Source organism: Panicum hallii, chromosome 1, assembly GCF_002211085.1.
Source record: "Panicum hallii strain FIL2 chromosome 1, PHallii_v3.1, whole genome shotgun sequence".
In the NCBI taxonomy this organism is placed as follows: domain Eukaryota; kingdom Viridiplantae; phylum Streptophyta; class Magnoliopsida; order Poales; family Poaceae; genus Panicum; species Panicum hallii.
In genome coordinates, this window is record NC_038042.1 from 35075851 (window position 1) to 35093827 (window position 17977).

Consider the following 17977-nt stretch of genomic DNA (forward strand, 5'->3'; position numbering starts at 1 on the left):
TGAGGTGCTCACCGGAGGAAGAGGTCGCCGGAGGAAGTGGCTCCATCGTTACTTTCTTACTTTGATTTGTTACTTTTCTTCTTTTTTTGTCTCCTTCCCCTTCGTCGAATTGCCAAATCGGGAGGGCTCTCGCGATAATTCTAAATCAAGAGCCCTCTCGATTTAGATTTTTCGCAGACTATTAGGTGAACGGCTACCATCACAATTACATTTTACAGCGTAGGTAACCAGTTTCAACATACGTGGATAAAGAAATAGAGATCTAGTTCATTGAAACCAACAAACCATTGGCCCAATCTAAAAATAAATGATCCGTATAGTTACAGCTGATGTTCACTATTATGTACATTCATCCAATCATGAGAAAAGGTAGTGTTGAGTCTACACTTTCTACCTAATGAACATGATGCTGCCCCACACACAAGCTGATACAAGAATTACGAAGAATAAAAAGGATACATACAATTTACGGCTCATATTGAACAGCACCATTCCAACTTCGAAGTGGGATGGCCCTATTTATATCTGAAGATCATCAAGTGTCAGTTCGTCTGCTGACATCAACTTCAGTTTCTGCAAACCATGGCAATCCTGCTCAGTTTTGCTATGACATAGCATATCGAGGACTAGCAACAGCACAAGCTACTTACTGTGATGAATTGGGGAGGATCGTCAAGGCTAGATGAACCAAGGATGACCTCCCGCTTCAGCTTGGATGAAAGTTTGTGTGCAGCACGTAACTGGAAAATATACAATACTGGTTAGAGCTCAGAGGATGAAAAATACTTGCACAAAATGATGGATATTTGCATACTAACACACGACATGCAATGTATGCAAGCAATGTACTGAACATACCTCAGAACGAGTAGCACCACCAATGACAAAAACAAATATACGCTGACCAAGTTTTTTGAAGTCACTAGATGCATGCTTCAACACAGAATCACTGGAAAATGCTCAAAGTTGTTAGCAGACGGTGCTGAAAGTTAAGTAACAGATTATAACTTACATTTGCACAGATTTGAAAATAGAATGCACAAAGCTTATTACATGGAAGTACAAACAAAGATTCATGGTGCTTGCAATAGATCCCAGAAATTCACAATAATAATTGAATAAATCAGCTTCTAACGCACAACATGACAACAACATTTTATAACAGTCACTCCTCAAATAAATGTTCCTATGGTTATGGACCTAGGGGTGAAAACAGTATGGATACTATCCGGCCATCCAGCCGTCCGAAAGGGGTTCAGAGATTAAATGGAATAGACCACATCCATACCTAGATATCAATTTCCGAACCATATCAGTATCCGGATACTCAAATGGAATATATGATATGCAAATAGGATAGATATAAATATCCGACACATTTGATACTATTCATATCCGAATCTGAGAGAAAAAGTATCTGTACTGTATTGTATCTTTATAGTATCTGTCTGTATCCGATCCGTTTTCATTCCTAGTTATGGTTTTGTTCCTACAAACATTGTAGTATAGAAGGAATTAAGAGTCAAAGAATAGTTTGGGAGAGCGTGCCAAGTCAGGTCACGTAGGATTTTGTGATGGAGGAACTAGTTTCAGTCAATACATTTACACCATGTTTGAAACACACTCCATAGCTAGATCTAAAAAAGTTGTACTTTGTTTAGGATTCTTACATATTGGATCTAAAAAGTTGTATAATTCATATCAACATCTTATTAATCTCCACTGCTATAAATTGGACTCACAAAAATAAGTATGGCAAATCTTTTTTTTTCCTTGGTTAATGAGAAAACTTGTAGTTTTTTCTTTCTTTTCAGATTTTAGAATTTAGGATCATTATGGTCCTTGAATAACATTAGTAGTTTTTGCATATTGTTAATATCCCTTAAATCCATCTATTAAAGAGTAGAACCAGAACTTCCTAGCTAGTTCCTTTCCGGTATAGGGCAATATTTTTGCACCATTGCTGAGATTACACAAGTTGGAAAATAAAATAACATCCAAGAATGAAAAATATGCTGCCCCATGCCCTACTAAGTTCTGACAAGACTCTACGCTGAAATAACCTCTCTTCCTAACTTCTCTTGGTAACAACGATGATTTAAGCTCATGCTTAATATGTGCCAAGAGATGAGTATCCACCACTCACCTTGAATATCCATCATCAGAGCCACGAGGTCTGGCCCATGTGCCACCTGTTCGTCTAGATCGCATTGAGTGAGCTGGACTTGTTCGGAGAGAGCTACTGGTTGGCAGTCCATGAGCACTAGGACTAGGGTCGTTCATACAGTTATATTCATCTTTTGGCAGCTCACCTTTGCTGAGCTTCTCAATCAATTCCTGTAGGACAGGTAAGTATATCAGTCCATATACCAATAAAAAGAAAAACGTAAAACAAAGGCATTTCAAAAAGTCTACCATGGCGTCACCATGATTTTAGGGAAAAATACAATTATTTGGTCATGTTTCTGGTGGTGAGCATGGTTTGAGTGTACAAACAGCAGCCCAGCACATTAGAGTACTGCACCAAGTCTTTTAGTACCTCCATAGTCATATCTCCATAGCTGAATGGGATGGGATATGATCATGCTTACATCCCAGATACTAAACTCTGCTCTCAAGTGGATTTCAGCTCTGTGGGTCTTCGGCTTTTCAAGAAGGTTTTTCCAGGTTAAATATCTCTTTAGCCTTGATTAAACTATCCATTTCTGTCATTTTCTAAGAAATTCAAAACCAGCCCCATAAGTAAGGATATCTTCTAGTAAGAAATTTTTCATTAACTTGGGAACTTCATTATATAAAACTTCGTAAATATCATGTGGGTATTTGATAAAATAAAACAGATAAAATTCAATCTTGTACCTAAAGTAGGTAACTTATATAACACGCATCTTAAGAATATTAAGTCCCCGTGAGACATGAAGAATAGAATTGCAAACAAAGTCCATGCGAAGAACCTGAACCCGAACTGACAAGTTTTTTAGATGATTCATTACTAGCATCAAGCAAACAGAATAATGCAGACAAAAAAGAACATTTATTTATACCTCTAGAACAGGATAAAATCGGGAGAGCGCCCATGCTGATTCTTCCCCTGTTCGCTCTTTTCTATGTGCATGTTTCTTCTGTTATCAATAGGAAAAAATGAATACATTTTGAGATCCAGATTACATATAAATACAAGTAGAGAAAGAACCTAGAATGTTTTACCTTATGAACATCAAATTTCAGTGTAAAACCTCCTCCTGTGGACTTTTTTGTATCAGGCCCACACAAGCAACGCATATTATTTACAGCAATCATGTCATCATCAGATAATCCTGCCAACTGTAAAACATCTCAGGTTCAAGGCAAGTGACAGTTGAAGTTAGGAATTTCAGATTATTAATATTATGGCCACTTCATACCATGGCAGCAGTTTATCAGTCATCAATGGAACAAAATAGCACCCCTATTAGTACCAATGTACATGAACACAGGATGCAGGCCAATCCTTATAGCAAGCACACGCAAACTTATTATTAATGCAAAGAACAATATGTCGGAAAAGGGTCTATTTTAAACAATGCTTTGCCCTCATGTTCAAAATCAAGCCAAAATATGTAAACTGGGTAAAAAAAATAAAACCTCAATGCTCGGCAAATTACCCAATTGTGACCTGGTCTCAGGCTCATGCAGATGCTACTGGTGCTACTTGCCCATCAGCACAGTCTCCAGAAAATCTATTTTTGAAAAAAATAATGATGGAACGCATAGCCATATCCTCCTCTCTCTTTGCTCCCTCCCTCCCAGTCTCACACTCTCACCCTCCTTCCTCCCTTGCCGCTGCTCCCGTGCGAACACCAAAGACAATAATATCAAGGATTTTTGTGTTCCAGATCGCCACCACCATGGCCACCCTCCTCTAACGAGCTCTTCTCCAGCTGTAAGGTCATGAGGAATGATTCTGCACTTCTGCAGAGCAAAACAAGCAAGCTAGGCCATCCAAACCAAATTGAAGAAGGAATCAGTTTGAAGCGTAAATGAATTTTCACTCCAGGGGAGAAGGAAGATAGGTGCACTTGTGTTACTTGCATGTTTGGTTGGATTGGCATGTCCAAACGGCATGGAGGACTGTAGAGATCCAGTATAGTTGGGCAAGGAACAGATAGTGCCCATTTCAGACCTTCCTCACGGTCTCACAAACGGCAATTGACAGGGCTCTCGTTTCCCTGATCTGAGAACCATGGTTTATCCACTTATCCTGAGCAGGGTACCAACCTTTGCTTGCGCTGACAGCGCTCATGAACTTGAAACATCCACTATGTTCTCCACAGCCATGGATGCAGCCAAGGAGATGTGGCAGGAGTTGAGAGAGCAGGGATTCCCAGAAATTGGGGAGGGTTCACCAAAGCAGGGGGCAGAAGGCAGAGAGAGAGAAGGTAGCAAGCCTGACATGTGGATCACTTTGTCCTTTTTATTATTTGCTGCGGAGAGTGCGGATGCTGACATGGCAAAGGGCTACTGTTGTAAAAGTAAGAATGGCGGCCCCGCAGCACAACATTGGCATCCATGGGCCCAGCAAAGCCAGCAGCTATAGAGATAAGCTGTCATCTGTCCTTTAGGATATCAGTTAGCAAGAAGATTTGGATGTTTAGTAGATTGCGTTTGTTAGCTTGGTTGTTATTAGTATCAATTGTTTGGAGATGGGCATTATAATGCAGCACATGTTATTTTATTGAAGGAAGCAAGGATTTACAGTCCATCTAATCGCTGCTCAGAACCTTCTTTGGAGGGCGAGTACACTTCACCCTTGCTTTCCCAATCCAATCATCGGCCAAAAATATCCATGTCAGCTTTAGAGCAAGGTATAAACCACTGTAACTTGTCCGATTTTGTTAGTTGAGGTTTATGTTTCACCCGAATTTTCAGTTCTTGGTTTATTCTCTAAACAAGAGAAAGTTCAAGGTTAAAAGCGGACTTTTTCCTTGAGCTAACTTTGTTACATTAATGACAATTAGCAAAAGACTATTTACAGAAGAGCCAAAAGAAAACAGTGCACTGAAAACTGATAGTGCATCTAAGAAACAGCTGCTATAATTGAGTCTATGCACGTTAAAATAAAATTAAAAAAAATCTTGACATGGACCAATTAAAATTTAGACTAAAGATTCACCTGCATCAGTTTTGCACCCTTGTCACTTTCAAACTTCTCCGGGTTAAGTGCTGCATAAATCATCAGCAAGCGCAACTTATTTTCACGACTTACACCCTGCATTGAGTCAGTAAATCAAAATATAACATTTGGAGAAGTGCAATATGTGAACCTATGTAGTTCAAATGTAAATTACCAATTGCGTTCGCAAAAAATTGATTAGTTCTTTTGTTCCAGCATCGCCAAACACAAGATCTTGTTCTAGCTGTCCAACATCCCGAAGACATTGTTCCCGTATTATGTTATTGAGTTTTCCTGCAATCTGTACAAAATTAAGTGACAGAAATGCAACATAGAATCATTCTGTACATGTTTCATGTAATAAGCAAAGATAGAACATGTATAGAATACTAATCAAGCAAATAACTGTCTAGGATAGGATATGGAAGAAAGCATACCACTTAACCATACAGACAATAAGTTAAAAGCAATAATAAGTTGTGTAACTTCTTTGGAAAAACATCAAACAAAAGAATATATTGAGTCTAAATTTGACAAAAGAAATTCTGATTCTTTTATAAATAACTACTTAGATATTGTGACCCCAAAAAATAGATTGTATTTTAAACAGGATGAATATCACTGCAGTTTTTCTAGATGAACTCATTCGCAGGGCAAAAAAAAAGAAAACAGGAGACAGATAAAACTTTACTCGGAGCAGGGAAAGGAAAAGGCAACTTGAAAAGATGTCCACAAAATCTTAATAGGAAAAGTAAGGATCTTTTTCAATCCATGTAAGTCCATGTCTGACTTATGAGTAATGTAGTCCACCACTGGACAAGTGATAATGAACAGCTTAAAGTTTGATACAGAAAATATAAAAACTAACCTCAACATGCAGGGAAAGCTTGTCAATTTGATCACTGTACTGTGGAAGAGCCTGAACCATTTTTTGTAAATCTCTTGTAGATAGCTCTCCACCGTTTCTGATAGTTAAGAAAAGGAATAACATGATCAACCCTAAACCCTAATCAATACTTAAACAAGAAATTAAGAACATAAGTACCAAATAGGCTATGTAAAGTCAGTGCAAGCGTCTAACTTAAGAAATTGCTTCCAATTAAGGCTCTGTTTGGCATTGCAGCAAACAATGATAATCTTGTTTGGTGAATCCATCTTTGATTGTTTTCATTTTCATTTTCAGTAATCTGCTTTCTACTGACCATTCTGTAAAATTATATCTTTTCAATTTCCTATATCAAAGGAAAGGTGATTTACTTACTCAAGGAAAAATTAATGAGAAAATAAGGAATGTCTGACCATAATATGAGTATTATCTGATTTACAAAACAAGATCTTACCTTCTAAAAGCAGACATAAACAGAAATGCAGAGTTAACAAAGCACATCAAACAAGAAACTAGCCTTATGCTAAAGTAGCAACTAGTCCAAGAACAATATCAATTTAAAGAAACAAGCTGTCTTGTGAAACTATTTGTGATTTAAGGTTAACCCGAAAACTGTTGGCAAGTTTGTTCATCCTCTCCAATGCAGGTATGATATAGCATGTCCGAGAATGGATGTGGCAGTCATTATGTGTGGTATGTGGACTTTATGGATGGACAGAAATAAAAACATCGAGAGACTACGATGTCAATGAGACAAGCTATTTTTTGGTCACGTGATACAGTTTTCAATTTGTGGGAATTGCTTCATCCAAATAAACAAGTGAAACCATCTGATGTTATGAAGCACTGGACAAAACCTCCAAGGCGATGGACCAAATGCAACTGTGATGGGGCCTTCTATGTTGAAGAGTGTTAGCATTGGTTATGTTAGGAGGGCCCTTGGGCCATGGCCGGCTGCAGCACAGGCCTCCTGGCCGTGCGCCCCCTGTTTTAGGCAAGGATCTCCTCTAATTGGCGCTATTTCTATAAACCAAACCCTAGGACATCCTTGCCTACATATGTAAACGAGCTTTGCCTCTCCATTATCAATCTATTATTCCCGAGCCATATTTGCTTTCAAAGAGAAGTGCGGTGCCACAGGTATGGTGATTCGTGGTGAGAATGGCATCTTTCGAGGGGCAAGAGCCATCTGGTACAAGAATGCCCTTAGCGGGCTCATGATGGAGGCCCTAGCATGCAGAGATGGCTTGCTGTGTCCAACAGGGAGCTCGTCCAGTGATTAGAGAAACTGACAGCAACTGACAGCCAAGTGCTGGTTAGTTTGTGGATGAGTCTAAAAATTTAGAGATCGGAGGTGACCTAGGTTTTAGCTGAAATCCAGGAGCTTAGTAGGAGTTGTATTGATTTTAATCTTTGCTTCATCTCTCACTCATGCAATATGGCTGCAGCCTGCAAACCAGTGCGCAAAGCAGGTTTCTGGTACCATGGAACAGGGCGGGTGGCTCATTGAGGCACCAAGTCCAGTACATGAATACCTGAACTTTGACTGTAACTTTGAGGTTTAATGTATGGAGTTCATGTTCTCAAGGAAGAGGTTATACTTCATGTTCAGTTGAAAATACAATATAGCTACTTATCATATCTCATACAGATTGATCTAGAACAGCTTTTGTCCGCTTACTACTTATCAATCAGTCATATACAATTCTTTGTTGTATTCAATTATGTAAAGATGGTTACAAAATGATAACCCTTTCTTAAAACGAGCCAGTTCAAACCATATTACAACCACATGTCGTAACAGCTTCTCCGGACGCTGCCCCACCTCACTGAACTCATTAGGGTTTCAGGATTAAGACCAGGGGTTCACCATGAACCTGAGCTTAGTGGAAAGCTAGGATCAAGACACACAGAAATGGGCATTGGTGGTGTCACTGAAGCCGGGTTGGCAGGAGAGCTGTAGGCATACCCGACAGTGGGGGAGACAGAGGTAACAAGAGAAGGTCGGCGTCGCGAAGCTGGAGGAAGGAAGGACAGGCAGAGTGAGGGTAGAAGCTTGGGCTAGGCTGTCAGTGGTGGCGCCAGGGAGCAGGGGTGAAACAGTTGAGTTTCATTTTTATTTCCATTTGAACTGAAGTATTCAGGGGCATGTTCAAAATCTGCATATTTTCAACTGGTGCAAAAAAAATCAACTTTTCATGTGGTATGCATCAAATAAGCTGTTTTGCAAAGTCATATATCACATAAGATGATTTACAGTGGCATATTATCACCTTTCACATATCTTCAGTGGTACCAATCAAAAATTCTTGATCAATGTAAATAATGGTATTCGAACAAACAGCAGAAAAAAAACATTGCACAATGAACTGTTTAATGCATTTCACCAGGGGAATATCAGGTGGACGGCACGACATCAGCTCTACACTAACTAGAATGCTGCCAGCACAAGTGCAATTACTGCAATGATAATTTGTGGCACACAGTATAATCAATCCAGGAAAGCGATATGCCAATATCAACTACCTAATGTAGACAAAAGGGGAAAAAGTGTCTGCAGAAAACTGGCCATCCAAATCTAATATCTAATTAATGCTCATTGCAGAATGGGAAATTCAAAATGACAAAATAGACATAACAAGAGCACACATCTTAGCTAACAAAGAGTATCCTAAGCAGTATAATACTCTGGTTAAAACAACAAACCTTGCTTGGTGCAGTTGTGCAGCTTTGTTCTTTGAAACGAAGTGGGTCATCTTATCATGAAGTCTCTCACTTGCCTACAATAGTCATGGTTAAACATACGGTTGTCGAATGCATGAATCACGTAGGGAGGTAGACTAAGGAGTAATCTCACGTCTGCTATATGGGCATGCCTAAGCTCAAGCCAGACAGGGTCATGATCTTCCAACAGGACCTCCTTTTTTTCAGTTGCTGACCCATTTTTACTTGGAACCTTTTTATTTCATTTCAGTCAGAGAAAAGAACCCATTAATATCTACAGAGACAATAGAACAGAATACAACATGGAAACATCAACACGTACGTTTATATACTCACCTCATGAACATACTTGTTGCCGTCCATACATAGCAGATCATGGCACATGGCATCATACGTCCATTCATGAATAATTGGTGCAATCTGCAGTACCAAAGAAACAAATTAGAATAAAATGATTAACACTATATACTCAACGTAGAACAGAACCCGGAGGTTAAACTATAAACACAGGTATGTTCAACACGTACCTGGTCTATTGAACGGTCTACTATAAGTAATTCACACGTTTCTGTTTGAGGAAATTCAGGTATTGTCGTTTTATACTTCGCAAGGCAATTCCATACACCAGCAGCAAGCTTTGTGGGGACCAAGTCTCGTAGTGTTGTCATTGTAGAAGCATCAATTGTCTTGGCAACACGGTAGTGTACACGGGGAAATTCCTGTAATGTACATACAGAACAATGCATTTTAATAAATTATAAGCAAACAGTTGGTTGGAACCAACTTGCACAAAGGTCAAGCATTGAAGTTCTTGTTGGAAGTTGATGGGGGCATTAAGAAATAACAATTATAACAAAGTTATCGCCAAAATCTAACTCTCGAACGATAACATCAGCGAAGCTCCACCATCTACTTTGTCTCTATTTTCCAGGAGTTAATACCAGACTACCCTCACTTCCTACTGAATCATTTTTCTTGTTTCAACAAATGATAGTTGTTTGACCCAGAGATTACTATGCAAGGAGACTATCCTTTTCCATCATAAATTGGATAGTTTAAATAAGAGCATGCGTGGGCTGGGTCAGGCCACCACCAAACCTGGCTAATGGTGACTCAACAAATATAGAAACATGGGGAAGCTGATGTGGGGGACTATCCACACTCCACCATCTAGATTTCCTCTGCCTATCCTAGAATAGTGGAGGCTATAGACAATTAAGACTGCACTCCCGTATCAGCCATCTTCTCCATAGCCGCTCCACATAAATTAGAAACACGACACCACCCAACGAAAATGGCTGCAGAGATCAGGGATTATCCTTTATCAGCAACATGCCTCGCTTGCTGACCTTTTCCTATGACAAAGGACTGCCTGGATTCTCATCAGACACTAATACGAATTTTCCAAAGGGCCCTTAACTTGCTACCATAGAGGCCATACAGTAACTATGAATATGACAATTTGTGAAAATCAGTAGAGATGACTCAGAAAGGAGCTGTCTGTTGGAATGGTAATCAGCAGGAGAAGCAAAGGTGGCCATAGAGCTGTCAAGCGAAGGAGCCTTGGAAGCTGCTTGTTCGAATACCTGGAAACTGAGCATCCCAGGAAGGCCAGTCCAACTCCCTGACCTCCTGTTCGAAAACCCACAATGTCTCTCCACCAAGTTTGCCGTCAACAATCATTAGGGTCTTGTTAGGCCTTTGCATGTAGTAACAATGCAATGGAGACGTAATGGAATGACCTAACTAGCAACCCATGGTGACATCAGAAACAATAAAAACTCAGGGTTGCCTTGTCCACCAAGGTGCATTTGGTCCAGTCAGAGGGCTAATGAGACAACCCAACCCACCTGTTTCCCTAGCATTACTCCATCTTCCTCAGTGCAGTAAAACACTTTTATTCATGTCTCATCACAACACAAACAAGCAAATGGAAATGCACAGGCCAACAGGAGCTTTCACAAGTAACGTATATATGCATACCCTCATTGATGCAAATACTGTGGATATACGAGTAGCCATTGTGTTCAGACAAGCATTGTACTTGTGCGACCCTTCTGCATTTTCACTAAAAAGTTCTTCCAATGCCCTCTCATGGTCAGTTGTGAAACCCTGCACACAATCACAAAACTGAGTGTCAATGAAACTCCTGGAAACCTGCTCATCACGTAACTACACTAAATCCTTGGATGACTTCGACCTATTTGTTCAGAGGCAACCATGAATTATATCACTATTCTTACTAATACAGGTAATCCATTACCAGAAACCTGTGGGATACTCACAATTATATAGAGGTATGTTTATGTATCATTTTACAATAGAGTGTTGCTTTCATCTCTTCCTACTGTCAAAACATAACAAAAATATTTAAAAGGAAAAGAAATGAGCAATCATAATTGAATTCCTAAAAACCAGACTGTTTGCTAAAGATGAGGCCTGAACTCCAGCCAATATTAGTTACAAACTCCTGTAAACGGATCCAATAGGAGGAACCAAAAAATTCATCCTTATTCACCCCGCAAGAGTCTGAATAAGACTATTTTCAATTCTTATGACAATTTCTTGACTTAATAGAGCAAATACGCAGCCATCACTCTAATCAATCCTAGCTATATGATACAAGATGAGCCAACTCATGAGATACATGTATTTCCAGCATATATATCACAGCAACAGACTGTATCAGCAACCAATGATCTATTTGAAAGAAAATGGTTACCTGGGAATCAATAGCAAAGTACTCCAAATTCATCTGGAAGATTAAAAGAACAAGATATAATAAACAACCGACATGACAATCTATAAAATACTTAAGTGAAGCAGAAAGGGGCAAGAAGTCATTTAACCTCACTAAGTGCACCAATACGAGGTAGTACACTTGAATCCTTCTTAATTTGAGCAACTAATTCTTTATGTACGGGAGAACTGAAAAACACATATGCCCTACAACACGAGTAATGCTATATCAATAGAAAAAACACCAAAGAAAGTGTACATAATAAGAAGTGGTTGGACGTATATGTTGTACATACTTCTTGTACAAAGGGCTTCTTCCTGACATGTCAGATAGGAACATGACAATGCTGCAATCACCATAGTATGATGGTTAAGAGCATCAAATTAAAAGTGATATATATGGCTGCATGAAGAGTTCAAGGTTCGTTTTCTAGCTTAATTAAGCATGTGTCCTGGTCATGGGTGATAAGTGCAACCATATGAACAAACCGTGATGTCAACCCTCCACTTTGGGTCACCCACATACACTGAAATAGAGAAATCTCTTCAGGAATTGCCAGGCTGGAAGTAATTTATTGATCTCAGGGTCTTAGGAATTAATTTATGTTGACATACGAGTGCCTGCCTGGAAATGGGGGATCGCATTGGAATTTTTGAGATTCAATTCAAATTTGAAATAAATCATAAGGTATTGAATCTGAACCCCCTTTGTGACACGCCCTGAGTTGATTTGCCAACTTAATTTGATAGCTTATGCTTTTGAATGTAATTGTTTGCACATCAAACTAAACATGACGGTATAACCAGAGATACTAAGTTCAAGACAAGATCGAAAATCGGCTGATGCAACTTGAAGAAAAAAATGATTAATGGGAGTGGTATTGGTTTCTCCCACATTGAATTGTTATGCTATGGGTCCACATAAATTGAACCATTTGGCATTTTGGAGCCTTCTGTTCTAAAAGAACATTTTTTGTATGAAGGCCAGAGATAGCATAAACTGCAAAGTGCATATAAGATCAATATGTCCAATTATTGGGCCACTAATTCGCAGTAAACTGCTGCAGCATTTTACTAGCCAAACCAAGTAGTGGAATATAGATAGCTGTTCGAGTCACACTTGTTTAATTACTAGGTCATAGGCATACAGACCATTTCCAACGGCAAAAAATGAAAAGACTATCACCCTATGGTCCAGGATTTGTAATACAAACATTTCAAGCATGATAACTTACTTTTCTTTAGTTGGTTGGATGAAATATATGGCATCCAGTGAAGGCAATGGTTGCCTCCGTTTATATAAATCTTCGACCACTGCAGAAGATTTTCATAGTTGGGACTTTATGTTAGATTACGCATCTAGTGGAAAACTCTAAGACCCAATACCATATCTAACAAAAGCATTTGAATCCAAAGGAATTGTTACAGAACTCAAAAAAAAAAATATGGAAAGAAGCAAGGCAATAGATTATAAGCAGTATGCCATATTCAAGAAGTTGAAGGAGAACATATACGAAAAAAGGAGATGGTTCAATTTGAGCTCAAGAAAATGAGTTTATAAACACTATTCTCGTCATTTAATAGAACTCCATGATACAAATACGAAAAAAAAGAAAATATAGGTCTTATGGTTATCCACGATTTTCACAGAATGTGTGCTGCACACACTCTTATGGTTATCCACGATTTTCACAGAATGTGTGCTGCACACACTGGGCAGACTATATTACAAGAATTGGTCATTGAGTACTACATTACCACACTATAGTGACGATATCAAAAAGGTCATTCCACCAGTCCAAGGGGTTTTTGCTTGGAAATACTCTGCACCAGGCGACTTTACAAATTACAATTTCTTATAGTGTAACCCGAAGAGTCTTCTACTGTAACTCAACTAAATTTTACAAGCATCCCAAACCCACAAAAAGGCCTCGTTGATAATTATGGAGAGTCATTTGAAATCTCCCAAAAAATGTTTAAAAAGATCTAGAAGTGATGTATGTATTTCAGATGTCGCCTACAGATTTCATGGCCACCAACATATGGTTAGGGATGGCCATCAAAAAAAAAAACCATATGGTTAGGGATGTACAATAAAAGAAAGGGGATGTTTATGGCAGTGTGTATATATATACTGAACCAGATTTTTTTGGCGTGTAGCAATACACCCTCCACTTTTTATTTATAAGGCTTATTTCATTTCATTAGGAAAAGCCTATGACCAACAATTACCCCATTAATATAATTCTTTTTTTGATATAAAATTGATATCATTAGATTCGTATTCGGAAATACTTTCGTATGATTATAGTTTTGTATCACACATTCACACAAATGAAAAACTAATGGGAGTAATTGTTGGTCAAAACCTTGTCCGAACGAAACAAAAATACACCTTGTAAAAAACAGAGGGAGTATGATTAAAATTATCCATAATGCCTGATTTAGCAAGTCCTAAATTTACGATTTTTTGTATTTAGGAGATCTAAAATACCTGAGCAACAGGTAACTGGATTACATTTGCATTTCCCATCTTGTATTTTATATATTTTTAGCAGCAATGCAAAAGGTAACTTTGTCTTTGCAATTAAAAAACCAAAACTCACAGCAGAGAATTAATCATGTGTCCCTACTTACATGAAACCCCTTCTTCCGTGATATCTGCCATCTTGCATGCATACGACATAATCTTGACTGTAAACTTATCCATGATAAGAACCTAGAAGAGGTCATAACAATTTGTGTACAGTTAGCAATAGTAAGGGGGCAATCACTATGGATTGAAAAAATAAACCATCAAGGAAAGTACTTCATTATAAAAGGGCACATAAAGAAAACAACTCCAAATATAGTAAAATGTCAAATGCAAAAAGGATACCTTCCATGTTGATTTCGAATTCTTCCTAGTTGATCTTAGCATTTCAAATAATAGACCTGTATTTATTAAAGCACAAGTAAACCTCTAAGTTAGAATACATGGATTATAAGTACGATATGAAATATATTTGCAAAACACAACAGCAGTGGCAGCAGCAAAATCCTTTCAGTCTCGGGCATTTTGGGATAGGCAATATGTTCATAAAGTACAGAGCATCACGAGCTGAATCAATGAGATGAATGAAATAGTAAATGGACCACAAAAGTAGGCTTCAAAGGTCCACTGACATATGTAATCAGTTGAATAAAACAAATAAACTGTAATGATGCGTGATCAATAAAATAAGGATGCTAAATTACAAAAATATTGGATGGTTAATGCAGAAAATTATTAACAATGAGCTGCACAAAAATGGCATGTCCACACAATTATCAACTATGCATGAAAATCATATCATATCATGGCTCTTCTTTTTGGCAATACTATGCAACTTTTCCCCAAAAACAAATTATATATACAGGAAATGCGACTTTTTAAGGCAATACTATGTGACTTTCCAAAAAAAATGTGGGGTAGAAAATACCAACAATAGTTACATAAGCAAACAACACAGGCCCATATTAAACTAGCTATTGGTAAACAATCTCTTACCATTCCTAGAGCTAAACTTTTCTATTAGTCCAACAATATCTCACCATATTTTATTATACTCAATCCAGGAACTGTCATTGATTTTCAATGTAAACTTTGGCCCTGTTATACTTCTAATAGATACCAAATGGTTTGGCCACTTCATTTCATCGCCACTACTCTCTTGAACAAGGCATCCGCACCCACAAACAGTAAGCAATCGAGAAACAGATGTAACGAAATCGAGGGCAGACTGAAGCCACAAGTGCGGCTAATCCAACAAGCCATCACTCGATTCGACGGGAATGGCAATGCCGGATTCAAGCACATTCGCGAGTAAAAGCCAACTCAGCCGTACAATTCTCTATTGCGATTAGAGCTCCAGAGAAACAAATTACACGCCGGTATTTCCAGAACCACAAGCAATTTTGCCAGATCCATTTCCAGCAGCAGCAGCAGCAGCACAGCGAGCGAGCAAATCCAAAGCGGGACGGGGAGAGGGATAATTACGATCTCGCGTGATTTGGCCGAAACTCCGGTGGTCCCCACCCTGCGAGGAGGCGTCCGAATCGAACGACATGGCACCGGAGATCTTCGCCCGCCTCCTGCTGCCGGCGATGGCGCCTCGGACTGGACTCGTCGGCCGGAGAGATCACTCGACCCCGACTTGGAGCAGCGGCCGGGGATCGGAGCACGACGGCGACGATGAGGAAGCGGAGCGGAAGCGGGAGACGGGGCGCGAGATTGCCGCGTCAGAGTGCGGGAAGGGGGGAAGCAACGCGGAGGAAGAGTCTTTCTGGGTTCTCGAAGAGGTCGTCGGCCGCCTCCGGCCGAGGAAATTACCGGACTACCCCGCTGCTGCGTGGGGGACTGGAAAATATAACTGCCCACGCGCACGGGGGCGGCTGTGACAGATGGCCGGTGTCCCTGCTCGCTGTTTGGCTACTCCATGACCCGTGGGCCAGGAAGTGTGTGGCCCCATTGCTCATTGTCTTTTATAGCTGTAGGGTGCCGTGCGGGTGGACGAGAGACGTCGCAGTGTTCTTCCGGCTTCAACGTCAAGTAGCCAGCAGGGAAGCGCGTTTTACCTCTCGTTTATTTCCTTTATTTAAAGGTGTTTGATTTCGAAGAGCTAAATGATAAAAAATTTTATTAAATAAAGTTTATTTATAAATTAATTGTAGAATCTCTGAGCTAATTCGCGAGACGAATCTAATGAGCTTATATTAATCTATGATTAGCAGATGGTTATTGTAGCATCACTGTTGCAAATCATAGATTAATTAGACTTATTAAATTCGTCTCGCTAGCACATATCTATAAAAAGAATTATAAAAGAATTTTATTTAATACTCTAAATAGCAAGATTCTCTTTAATATGATGAAACTAAAGTTTAGCACTTCGAAACTAAACGGAACCTTACAGGGGACGCGGTGCGCAAAATGATGCATAAATGCATATGATGCTTCGCCGCATCACGGGACTCTTCAGCGAATATTTCATCAAACAGATGCAAATGCAGCATCCTATCGTCCTGCCAATCAGCTGATAGGAAAAGGAAAAGGAAAACTGAAATATGGTCATGAGATCTGCGGCGCCAATGATGCTCCGTGGTCTTCCTCAACTCAGGCAACATGTTTTTCGTGAGTTTAGTTTGGAGACCAATTAGGATGGATCGTCTCAATTCCCAACATATTTTATGTTTGATTGAGAAGAATGTATCCATGCTAGATTTTAGGAGCTGTTTGGATTTCCGGACTAAATTTTAGTCCCCGTTATATTGGATGTTTGAACATCAATTAGAAATATTAAATATATATTAATTACAAAACCAATTGTATAAATTAATTCGCGAGACGAATCTATTAAGCCTGATTAGTCCATGATTTGATAATGTTGTGCTACAGTAAAGATGTGTTAATGATGGATTAATTAGGCTTAATAGATTCATCTTGTGAATTAGTCTTCATTTATGCAATTAGTTTTATAATTATCTCATGTTAGTTTTCCTAATTGGTACGCAAACAATCGATGTGATCCGGACTAATAATTAGTCCATACATCCAAACAGCCCCTCAGTTTGATTAAGAAGATTCTAAGGATGGAATGGACGCCAATTTAACACCGTTAGCAATAGTTATCTGTGGACCCTGCATATCATCCTCTTTTATTTTCTTTTTTTTGCGTGCTTCATCTCCTTCATGCTGAGCAGCGGTGCCGCAGGCCAAGCTCCCCGCACCTTCGCTCGCGCTACCCCGTGCCGCTCCTCCCGCCGAGTACCATGACCGCACGCCTCATCCCACGCCGCTCCTCCACGCGAGCCGTGCTGCCGCGGGCTCCGTTCACGGGGCCCCTGCTTGCGCCACTCCTCTGCCCGATCCCCGCCGCCATGGCCGCTCTTGCCTCAGCCGCTACATGACTGCGGTGCCAGGAGCCGAGCTCGCCCGGCCCCACGCCGCTCGCGTGCAATCGCAAGCCGAGCTCGCTACATCGCTAGCACCTGCCAAGCCAAAGCTCAACCCATGGATCCTCATTGCCGCGCAAGCAACTATGTGCACATCGCTAACCAGCACATCGCAGAAGGACAGAGGAAGACGACAAAGTGATAGGAACGAAATTGATCGATCCCAGCCTTTAATTTTGCCTGGATCGATCCGACTCGTATCAGAGGGGTATATTACTTTTGGGATGAACCAACCCACTTGTCGGGTTCAACCCACCAAATCCATTAGGCTCCCTTTGGTTCAGCTTCCCAGCTCAGATTCGCGGCGCGGAAATCGGATTGGCAACCAAAGGGGTCCGGCAAACAAATCGATTCTGGTGAATCTACCGATTCCATCCGGTGCAAGGTGAAATCGGCAGCGACCCCAGATTTCCCAGCTGCGGCGCGTTTTATTTACCCGCTATGCCATCGGTTACAACGATCGAACCGTTTTTCTCTTGTTCGCGTGAGCTTCTCTTTCCTCC

General features: G+C 39.9%; 1 protein-coding gene across 2 annotated transcripts; it reads right to left on the minus strand.

The window, feature by feature from the left end:
• Window positions 1–247: 247 nt before the first annotated feature.
• Window positions 248–15851, minus strand: LOC112882457 (probable protein transport Sec1a). 2 transcript variants are annotated; one of them, XM_025947527.1, is made up of 21 exons: window positions 15520–15851; window positions 14380–14435; window positions 14139–14220; window positions 12737–12815; window positions 11798–11848; window positions 11612–11708; window positions 11485–11517; window positions 10746–10874; window positions 9290–9481; window positions 9099–9182; window positions 8896–8994; window positions 8745–8818; window positions 6021–6117; window positions 5328–5453; window positions 5153–5248; window positions 3208–3324; window positions 3045–3122; window positions 2147–2337; window positions 859–949; window positions 651–740; window positions 248–573 (listed from the first exon to the last, which is right to left on the minus strand). In XM_025947527.1, the coding sequence occupies exons 1-21, from the start codon at window positions 15587–15589 to the stop codon at window positions 520–522; spliced, it is 1986 nt and encodes a 661-aa protein (XP_025803312.1). In that variant the 5' UTR covers window positions 15590–15851; the 3' UTR covers window positions 248–519. The 2 variants fall into 2 exon arrangements, with proteins under 2 accessions (XP_025803312.1, XP_025803317.1); XM_025947532.1 differs by lacking the exon at window positions 12737–12815 and having other exon boundaries at window positions 15520–15605.
• Between the last annotated feature and the right edge of the window lie 2126 nt (window positions 15852–17977).